Source organism: Pteropus vampyrus, unplaced genomic scaffold (assembly GCF_000151845.1).
Source record: "Pteropus vampyrus isolate Shadow unplaced genomic scaffold, Pvam_2.0 Scaffold1, whole genome shotgun sequence".
Taxonomy (NCBI): domain Eukaryota; kingdom Metazoa; phylum Chordata; class Mammalia; order Chiroptera; family Pteropodidae; genus Pteropus; species Pteropus vampyrus.
Window position 1 is genome coordinate 26,502,867 of NW_011888782.1, and position 11,468 is coordinate 26,514,334.

At 37.1% G+C, this 11,468-nt stretch overlaps 1 protein-coding gene across 2 annotated transcripts in view; it reads left to right on the top strand.

Annotated features, from left to right (window-relative positions):
* The window catches only part of TMEM39A (transmembrane protein 39A), a 35,628-nt gene that overhangs the window by 6,589 nt on the left and 17,571 nt on the right, over positions 1-11,468 (top strand). Inside the window, exons 3-4 of one of the 2 annotated variants that reach the window (XM_011375620.2) lie at positions 1,544-1,766; positions 9,232-9,315. In XM_011375620.2, coding sequence (XP_011373922.1) covers positions 1,544-1,766; positions 9,232-9,315 — 307 coding nt within the window. The remainder of the gene's footprint in view (positions 1-1,543; positions 1,767-9,231; positions 9,316-11,468) is intronic. The other variant, XM_011375702.2, reaches the window with a different exon arrangement.

Genomic DNA, 11,468 nt, shown 5'->3' on the forward strand with positions numbered 1-11,468 from the left:
GAATATCCAAATCAAGACTCTTTTCCTTGTTCTGTAAGCAATAGAAGACTCTTATATCTCTGTAACTATTTTCAGGTATATAAATAATGGGAAATTTTATTCCCTACCCCTGTTCTATAATTTTTTTTCTTCCAAGTTGTCTTATAGGTCAGAAATAGCTATAAAACAGCTTGGAAGAAAAAACAGCAAGAAGTTAGGGATTAAAACCTGTATATTTTAATTTGTGTTATAAGAGATCTCTCTTTTTCATGACCGTATTGGTCTGCTGTCTTCCAAACCTAAAGGTATATATTTGTAGTGAACTAGGAAAAGTATACTCTCTGTCCTCAAGTTCATGATCTGAAAGATAAGACATAGATGTATACAAAAAGTTACATAATAGTATGAAAAGTGTAGTAATAAAGGCATGTGTTACATACTGTTGAGTCAGGTCCAACTCCTGGTAAGCCTATGAATGAGTAATGTCCACAATGTTCTGTACTCAACAGGACAGCTCCTATAGACTCATGCCTATGGCTTCTTTTATGGCATCAATCCATCTTACTTATGGTCTTCCACTTTTCTTGCTGTCTTCTATTTTTCCCAGCACAAAAGCATAGTTTATTTGTAATGATGGCACAGAGGAGAGATGAATCAGTTTTGAGTGAGTCAGAGTAAGCTTTATAGAGGATATGCTTGATCATTTTAAAGTCTTGAAGGATTTTTTCAGTAAATTTTTGAGGGGTTAAGGAAGGTAGTTTTGTAGGGTGTTGCCAGTAAAAGGAATAGCGTGTACAAAAGAATAGCATGTATGTTCACTGATAGCAAATAGCATGGGTATTGTATAGGGTGCATGTGGAATATCGGTAAGAGTTGAAGCTAGTCTGTTAAGCAGAGGGCTTCATGGGACATAGTAAAAAATGTTGGATGTTATCCTATTGGCAGTAGAGAGGCATTAAAGGGGTTTAGGTGAGAGAAACACTATCTGAGTTTCACTTTAGAAAGATCTCTGAAGGCAGGTTGGAGGATTTGATGAAAGTGGAATTGAATTTAGGGGGATTACTGCAGTAGTTTAGATGAAATATAGTAACTGCTTGAACTAAGGCAATGGGGTTTAGAGAAAAGGGTACAGTTTGGAAAAAGTTTTATAAAGTGGAATATATAAAGTTCAGAGAGTGATTGGATATGGAGAGGCCGAAGGAAAGTTTTAATGTGACTCCCAGATTTCTGATTTGGGCAGCTAACCGGGTGGGACATGAGCTAGGGTCAGGAAGAACACAGGATGTACAGTATGCAGCTTGATAACATGGTCTGAGTTTTAACTCAGCAGTGAGCTCTATGGAGAGAAATTTTAGTTTTCAGCATGTAGGAGATCATGGAAACCATGGCCACATATTAAATCACTGAGAAAGAGTGTGTAGAGGGAGAAGACAAGAGCCAAAGAGCCTAGGTTAGAGTTTTGGGGAAGTTCAACAGTTAAAGGGTAGGTGGAGAGGACGCAGGGGCCCTTTATGCTTTATGACACTGAAGGGTATCACTGTTTAACCCTAGTTTTCTTTTTCAGGAATGGTAGTGCTATTGGCCTTCCGGTCCCACCTATCACAGCCTTAATCACCCCAGGTCCTGTTCGTCATTGCCAAATTCCCGATTTGCCTGTGGATGGGAGCTTGCTCTTTGAATTTCTCTTTTTTATCTACCTGCTGGTTGCTCTGTTCATTCAGTACATCAACATCTATAAAACAGTGTGGTGGTATCCTTACAATCATCCTGCTTCTTGTACTTCATTGGTAAGTCTTAATAGGTGTTTAAGTTCTTCCTGTTACTTAACCAAAAAATTAATTCAAAAACTTACGTGCAGAAATTATTTTTCTTAATAATTATTTTTCTAATAAAATGTTTTTCTATTAAACCACGGATTACTTTCAGAAATATAATGTCATAAGATCAAAATATAAAAGCTGGCTTTGGTCCATGACCAAAGGAAGGAAAAATATAAATGAAAATGCAGAAGACATTTAAATACTTTATTATAATAATATCACAGGAAAGTTTAGCTGTTTAGCTGTCTCTACACCATGTTACATTTGCTGGAAGTTCAAGGTGCCAATATGATTAAATTCCAGGAACTGTATCCTTTTATGCCTATATTAGTATAATGATAGCTTCTGTAACAGATAAATCAAAAATTGTATAATGCTTCAAACACGTAACAGTTTGAAGCAGTTGTCCTGGTTGGCAGGACATGTGGTCAGTCAGGGGACCCAGGCTGATGGAGATGGCCGTCTTACAGCATGTGCCTTCAAGGTGGCTGTGGTCTATCTCTGCCAGCCAGAAAGGGGAAACAGCAAAGGGAAGTATAAAGAAGAGTTTCTTATGAGCCAGGCTTACATCATTTTCACACGTGTCCACTCCTAACTGCAAAGGACGCCAGAAGATACAGTCTTTTTATTGGGTTCATTGTTACTCTGAATAAAATTCAGTTCTGTTACAAAAATAAAATTGAGACAAGAACTAGCTGTCTCTGCTAAAGAACATTACAATATATTGTAGGTTTCTTCTACCCTTTTTCTAGTTATTTAGGAGGGCTGTGATAATCTCGATGCTCAGAATGTTCTCCGTAGATGGATGTAAAATATAAGGAGTAAGGCTAGTCAGGTGACTTGACAGGTAAGTGGTTGGCAGTGGCAGATTTGGCTGGGTAATGGAAATATGCTCTAGGAGAAAGAAGACTATTGTCCTGGGTAGTTTACGTTTGTGTCCGTGACATATAAATGATTAGAAAACCTCCCAGGCCTGGTGAACATGAAATGGAAATATGAACTGAAATCTTCAAGATAGTATGACGAGAATAAACATTTTTCTTTTAAAAATTTATATCACTTGGTTGTTCCTAGAATTAACTATTAAGGATTTTCTTGGGGATTCAGAGGCAAGATGGTGTGGAAGGTAGAGGCAGTGCACGCTTCCTCTCGCAGCCACACTAAAATTATAACAAAACTACAGAGCAACCAACACGCGCATTCACCTAAGGTCTAGCTTAACAGAAGCCCTACAACTAGAGACAAAAATAACAGGACACCTCAAAATGGTAGTAGGGGCAGAGATGCAAAATGGCCTGGTCCCATAATCACGTGTAGTGTTCGATAATCGGGAGAGCTATCTTGGCTGCAGAGCTCCCTCTCCCACCCAAGGAGTGAGGGGGTTCCAGACCCACACTGGAGTCCCCAGCCCAAGGTTCCAACACTGGGAATAGAAGTCCCCATAACATCTGGCTATGAAAACCATTGGAGGCTTCAGAGAGCTGTGGGAATTGGAGACTTTCCTCTTAAGGGACCCACGCCCGGCCTTAGTCACTGATGGACTTGCTGCCTCTGAGCTCCAGCGCCGGGGCAGCCTGCTTGAGGATTGCCTGGGGCATACAGGGAGACACTGAGTTGTCAGGCTTCAGGGCAGTGTTTTTAGGTGTGGCTGGCTCCCAGACAGAGGTGCAGGCAGAAGCCATTGTTCCTTTATGGAGCCTTCCCCTTCCCACCCTGCAGACACAGGTGCTGCCATATCTGAGTCACCATCAACCATAACACAGGTTGCTCTGCCCAGGGGATTCCCTGAAACTCTGCTTCTCCCAACCTGTGGGCCCACCCACGCCACTTCCAGTGATTTATTTCATATAAACAGGCTGTTTTGGATTCTGAAGCAAACTTTAATAAAATCAAAGGCACACAAAATCCAAAGAAGCAGCGTCTGGCCTCGGTGCGCCCTGTATCTCTTGCTGAGCAGCTCCAAGCCTAGCACTAGTGGCAGCTGGCCTCGGTTTCTGATTTGACCCTTCAAGGCACCTATAAGCCCAGCACGGGTGGCAGCCATATGTAGATTGCTTAGTGACTCTTACCAGCTGGCTGCAAAGATGCACAGGCTGCGGCTGAACTTGGCCTGCAGCTAGACCCCTCCCAGGCCTGTGCCACTGGGCCCCACAGCACACCTACTACATAAAGCCACTCTACTAAGACTGGGAGATTTAGAGGCCCTACCTAATGAAAACAGACACAGGGAAGCAGCTGAATGGGGAGACAAAGAAGCATGGGCCACATGAAAGAACAGAACAAAGCTCCAGAAAAAGAAGTCACCAATATGGAGACAAGCAATATACCAAATGCAGAGTTCAAAACAACTGCTTATAAGGATGTTCAAGGAACTTAGGGGAAGAATAGGTGAACTCAGAACTTTAACAAAGATAAAAAAATGGAGATGGAAAACAGGGAGCTAGTCAGAAATGAAGACTATAATATCTGAAATGAAGAGTACATTAATGGGAATGAGCAGAGTGGATGAAACCGAGGATCGAATCAGCGACATAGAGGATAGGGTAGCAAAGGACACCCAATCAGAACAGCAACAAGAGAAAAGAATCCAAAAAGAAGATAGTTTAAGAAGCCTCTGGGAAAACGTCAAGCGTAACAACATTCGCATCACGGGTACCAGAAGGAGAAGGGAGCGCAAGGAATTGAAAACCTATTTGAAGAAATAATGATGGAAAACTTCCCTAACCTGGTGAAGGAAATAGTCAACCCTAGGAAACTCAGAGAGTTCTAAAGAAGATGAACCCAAAGAGGCCCACACCAAAATAAATCATAATTAAAATGCCAAAGGTTAAATTCAAAGGGAGAATCTTAAATGCAGCAAGAGAAAAGCAATTAGTTACCAACAGGGGAGCTCCCATAAGACTGTCAGCTGATTTCTCAACAAAAAGTTTATAGGCAAGAAGGGCTTGGCACAAAAGATTCGAAGTGATGAAAACCCAGGACCCATAACCAAGATTACTTTATCCAGCAAAGCTATCATTTAGAATCGAAAGACAGATAAAAAGTTTCCCAAACAAGGAAAAGCTAAAGGAGTTCATCATCACTAAGCCAGTATTACAGGAAATGCTGGCGGGATTTCTTTAAGAAGAAAAAAATATGTATCAAAAGTCTAAAGAATGACAATAACTACATATTTATCAACAAGTACTTCAAATGAAAAAGAATTAAATGCTCCAATCAAAAGATAGGGCAGCTGAATAATAAAACAAGACCCTTACATATGTTGCCTACAAGAGAGTCTCTTCAGATTAAAAGACTAAAAGTAATGGGACGGAAAAAGATACTTCATGATGGGCCTAGAGGGTATTTGTGCTGAGTGGAGTAAGTCAGATAAAGGAAGACAAATGCCATATGATTGCACATATATGTGGAATCGAAATCAACAACAACAACAAAACAAACAGATACAGAGGACATTTTGAGGGTTACCAGATGTGAGGGGTTCGGGGGAGTTGGTGAAAAAGGGGGAAGGGATTAAGAAGTAGAAATTGGTAGTTACAAAATAGTCACGGAGATATAAAGTATAGCATATAGGAATATAAACAATATTTTAATAACCGTACAGTGTTAGAGGGTCACTAAATTTATTAGGGTGATCACTGTGAGTTTTATAGATGTCTAATCACTATGTTGTACACGTGACACTAATATAATATTGTATGCTAACTATAACTAGAAAATAAAAAATATTAAATATTTTAAAAAAATTTTTCCGTATCAACCATCTGCCTATTACTGTCAGGTGAAGAGAATATCAGTTTATTTATTTAATAATTGTAATGATTTAGTGCCAAATTGTGCTTTATTATTAATAGTCTTTTTCTCACTTGGATTATAAGTTTATTGGGTATAGGGACTGTACTTCATCCATCCTTCTTTGGTCATGGTGTTATAAAATGAAGAGGTTAGATTAGCTGATCATTAAGCCTTGTTCCAGCTATGTAGCTCTAGAAATACTTCACTATCTTAACAGTAACACGAGCAAACACTTATTAAAATATTTACTATGTTCTTTTTAAGTATGATTTCATTTACTCTTTCTAAAAACAAGTAGATACTACTGTATTACCCCTATTTTATAAATGAGCAATATGAAACCTAGAAATTATGAAACTGGCTCAGAATCACATAGTGACACAATGAGCACTTAAATCCAGACCTATCTGCTATACTTTACTTCCTGTATTTATTCTATGTTTACTCCATAAGTACTTTTCGGGTAGTTCATTATAAAATTTCCACTTTGGCATCCTATGAAAACTTCTCACTTATTGACTTTTCAGGCTAATCAAAGAACTCTTTTCCCAGTCAGCCATTTCTGATGAGAGTTCTTTTAAAAATCCCCTACAAATGTTGCTTTGAAACAAAGAGAGCCAGTGCTCTTGTCAGTCAGGAAGCTGCTGCTACATTGCTGACTCCAGAATTATGCTTCCTTTGCTCTGATACTTACCACCCAAAATGAATGCGTTTTACTTGCTGCTGTCTTCACTTTGGTCATTTCTGAATTCAAGATTGTGTAATACCTGTTTGACAAACTAAGATCTATAACCGTAGTTGCAAGAAAGTCTGGAAATGTAGTTTTTAATAGAGGAAGGCACACTTAAAGGTTATCGTGTAGACTGGCTCACATATATGCCACATATGATTCTTGCTCACACAAAGCTCAAGATTTAATTGTGGAGCTAAGAATAACATATGTGGAATAGTAAATAATATAAGATTTTAGCCCATGAATCTTAAAGGGACCTGAATCAGTGAGCTGTTCAAAGATAAATGGGCTGCCAGAGACCTAGTTACTTCCCATCATTGAAGGTGTGTTCAAGCAGGTGGCAACCTGATGGAGATCTCTAAAAGGGACTTATACCTCAACTGGTGGTCTGTCTCTCAAGTGTTCTTCTTTTCATGTCAGATTCAGAGATTTGACACATTTATATATTAGGTTTTCCTTTTTCCATTCCAATATCTTAATAATTATCAAAAAAAAAATGTAGACATCTGAATATGTAAACTGTCATTCTGGCTATCAAGCAATTAGCTGAATAAGTCTTAACCCTAAGAAACATAAAAGCTAGAAGGGGTATAGTAAATTATTCAGAATAATCAGGAGTGGAGAGCTCTGATTAATCAAAATTCAGGTTTATAGAGAATTGATCCTAAGTAGATAACCAGTTTTCAGTGATTAAGAATATAGCAAAATTTGCTGAACTATTTATTGTTCATTAGGTACTTAAGATACATTAAGCACTTAAATCTTTTGATGTTAAAAAATGTCTTAGATGGACTGGTGGTGCGTAAATAAGATCCCCAGATATTAGCTAAGGAGTCTAGTGAATTGGTTTGCATTGTTTTGGTGGAGCTGGATAAGCAAGGAGGAGCTCGAAACTAAGTGGGAGTAAATATTAGAATCCAAAACAGAGAGGGAAAAATAAATAATCTGAGGAGCGTACTGTAAGCCACTTTCTTGAAAACCTGGCTGCTCTGCCTTTAAAATGTATCCCAAATCTGGCCAGTCCATCTTCATTGCTACTGACCCTGTTCAATCCGTAATCATTTTTCACTTGAATCAAAAGCAATAGCTTCTTAATCTTGTCCCACTGTAATATATTCTCTACAGTAATCAGTGTGAGCTTTATAAAATGCAAATACAATAGCACTCTTTGCCTGAAACACTTCTATGACTTCCTAGGGAAAGGAAGGGAAAAATACATACGAACTCTTATCTTTTGTTGCTTGTTACCTCCTTTCAGCCTTCTTGATGATTTTCAAACACACCAGGTGTGTATTTTTCTGCCTTTGGGCATTTGTTATCTGCCTGGGGCTCTGTGCCCCTAGATCTTGTCATTGCTGGGGCTTTTTTCATCATTTAGCTTTCAACTCAAATGGCACCTTCTCAGAGATATCCTCCCTAACCACTAATTTAAATTGACTCTGCACCTCCTTTCCCAGTTATTATCTAGCACTGTTTTATTTCTTACCAGCAGTTATAACTATTTGAAACGCTTTTGCTTCTTAGCTTATTTACTGTCATTGCTCTTCCCCCTTAAACAAATTATTAAAGGTAAGGGTTTAGCTGCTGTAGCAGGGTGGCTAAAACAGAATAAAAGCTTATTTTCCTGTTAAATAAAAATTAAGTTATATAAGACCAGCGTGGCAAATCTCTGTATCTGTTGTTCTAGCATCCCCAACACGCTTCTTCCAAGCCATAGTCCAAGGTAGCTGCTCCAACTCCTGTCATCACATCTAGCTGGCAGGAAGGAGGAAAAGAGAAAGAGACAGCTCCTTCCTTTAAGAGCAAGGCTTGGAAATTATGCACATCACTTCCCCTTTCTTAGCTACAAGTAGTTTTTGCAGGGGTAGCTGGGAAATGAACCTTTAGTTAGCTAGGAGTCATTGCTCAATTCTTCTGTGATGGAAGAAGAGACAACTAGTAATCTCTGCTATCACCTTGCCCTTTCACACCACAGTAAAAAGTAAGAGCCAGAATAGCAGAAACCCTGTCTATCAGTCTTCAGCACTATATCCTCAGTATCAAGAAGAATACTTGGCACATTGTGAGTGCTAGGACATATTTATTGAATGAGTGAATGAATGAATGAACGAATGAATGAATGAATGAATGAATGGAGAAACTGCTTTTTATTTTGGAAGGAGAACTGGAAACCTCCAGACCTTTTGACCATCAGAATGAAAATACATCCCAATTTGCTTGTTCCTAATGACTTGTCATTTTGTTTAGTATCACAGTTTTATATATACACACACACACACACACACACATATGTATGTATATATGTGTATATATGTATATACATACGTACTTGGAACTAGAAAGAATCATATAGCATCTAGGTAATAATGCTATCATTTTATAGGAAGAAGAGGTCAAATATAAGACATGTTTCTAAATCAAAGAAGGAGAAAGACAATTAATGTAATTGATGTATCAGCTAGTAGAGAGTTTAGGTGAGTAGATTTACCAATTAGATTAGCAGAAACTTGCATCAAGAGAGACCAACAACTAATTCCTAAAGACTGGGAATTCCAACTGATTAAATTTGACACTCATAAATATGGCATTTTAGAGAAAGTAGTCTTGCCATAATTCTGCAGATTATCACTTGTTAACCTAAAGCTGTTTTAATACAGTAAACTTTCAAAAAAAAAAGGGAGAAAAATACATTCCAGGTAGTTTAAGTGTTTGAAAAGTTAAAGCAACTTGTCATGAAAGGAGAAGTAGAAGATAGGTAGTCTCTTCAAGTTCTCTCAAGTTCCTGTGGTCTGTAAGTGTAAGGTGATCTAAGGAAAGTCCTTTGAGGGAGCAAACCTCTTCACGTAATAGTTACAACTGGATACACATATTTCTTTCTGATGAAGTTATTTGTTTCTCTTATAGAATTTTCATCTCATTGATTACCACTTGGCAGCATTCATCACAGTGATGCTTGCAAGGAGGCTTGTGTGGGCCCTCATCTCAGAGGTAACAGCTCATTGACTATATTCTATCACTTGTAGCTAGAGTTAGGTACTAGAATGGGTTCAGATTGAAAAGCTGAAATGTCCAAATATAATTTGAATACAATTATAAATTTATGTACTCCCACGTTAATTGTGCTAATTCTTTCTAAAAGGCTTTCCTATAGTACATTTAAAATTCACGTGTGATATAACTCATGAGAACTGTTAGAAATCTCATTTGGCCAGTCAGAGCTTACATCTGGCTTCCAAGTTCCTCAGTACAATCTTTCTAATTTTAATAGTTACAGTAAAAATAGGATGAATTTTAGAAAATTTGATATAAAGAGTTTTTTATAAATAATTGCATTTAAAACATTGTTTCAAGTAACATTCACTTGAAATTATTTATATACCATTTGTGGAATTGCTAGCAAGAGACATTTGAGTTAATTAAAATTTGAAATTTTAAAATGACAGCATCCAAATTACCATAAGACTGATCTTGAAGATTAGAATCTAAGTTTAGTGGTCAGTGGAGGAAAGAATTGGGACATTATTAACTTGGCCATTTTAAAAATTAAGAGTTATTAATAGAATTGGCCATTAGTATCATTTTTTATATATTTATAAATTCCAGTGAGGAAGGGAGGTAAATGCGTTTTTGTAAGATTTTGTTGTCTTGTGCCCTACAAATGATTACAAAAACAAAAAAATGTTAGCTAAAGTGGCTAATAATTTCAACCTTGAAGTTTCTGATTCGGTTTGAAATTTTAAGTGAATAATTACTACAGTCACAGGTAACTGAGAGCTTTTTTCTTCTGTAACATACATGGGAGGTCTTTGTGTCAATAAGCTCTAATTTTCAGGAACCTTACTTCTGTAAACAGAGTAATTGCAGATATTAAGTCATAATCTGAAAGCCATTTGAACTTATCTGAAAAGCATTGGTAGTAGGATCATCTGTTTTTCACAGTGGGAAGGGCTGTTTATACCCTTATCTCCCAGGTTCTTTATTTAGGTCATGAAACTAGATGCTTACTTTTGGGTGTATTGAGAAACTGTGTTCTTTCTTTAGAGGAACTCAGTGGAGTTTTATGTTTACATCTTAAAATAGTCAATGATTTTGACTATTTTGTTTTTATTTTGATTTTGTTTCATTTCTTCAGTTACTTAGACATGGTACTGTGTATGTCAAATTAGTGTGTCCAGTTAGTGTATAAGCCCTTCATAACTGGAGTTTCTGCCTTGGAGCTTCAAGGGCTAAATCTTGAAGTACTTACTCTTGTTTCTTTTACTAATAGTGTCCCAATGGTTCAATATAGCTTTTGCATAAGCTTAGTTGGAGAGTGTATTAGCTATTTTCTAAAGAAGCTTGTAATTCTTATTGAGAACAAAATACCTAAGCTAATTTAAAACAGATTTCTAGTCTAAGACTTGACTCTGTACCTTAATGTTCATCAGAAAGAGAACGTTTAAATAATCATGATATATCAACATAATAGAATAGCATGCAGCCATTAAAAAGATGCGAATGTCTTCACATTCTGACCTCTGAGATATTAAATGAAAAAAGAACAGCGTTTAAGGCAGGTAGAAGGAACAAAATGTATTTGCTTATATATGAATAAATAATCTCTGAAAGACATAAATAATGGGCTGCCTAGTTGGTGACTGGGAGACAGGACCAGCAGGAGGGAAACTTCACCACAAACACTATACATTTTGTATTTTGAGTAGTGTGACTATATTACCTATTCAGAAATTTAAAACAAGAGCTATATAGTGAAATAGTTCTAAAATATTTAAATTTGATTGAAGATACCCATCATAAATCATCTTTCCTTCTATTACATGTTGGCCTTTTTTTTTTTTCCTGCTTATATCATGGAAAGGATCCCTACTCTGAGAAAGAACAGTCATTTTTAAGGAGAAACTGGAGGTAATTAATTCAGAAAGCTAAATACTATTCCTCTTCAACTAGGTAGAGTCTGTTTATTCACCTCCAGGCCAACTCTGTATTCTCCTTATTCCACAAGACCAAAAATTATTCAACTATTATTTCACCAACCTGAGGCAACTCTCTTTTTAAAAAATTGTTTTTCTAAATAGAAAAGTAGTACATTTTATTGAAGAAAACTTGGAAAACAGTAAAATATAAGGCAGAACACTTTTAAA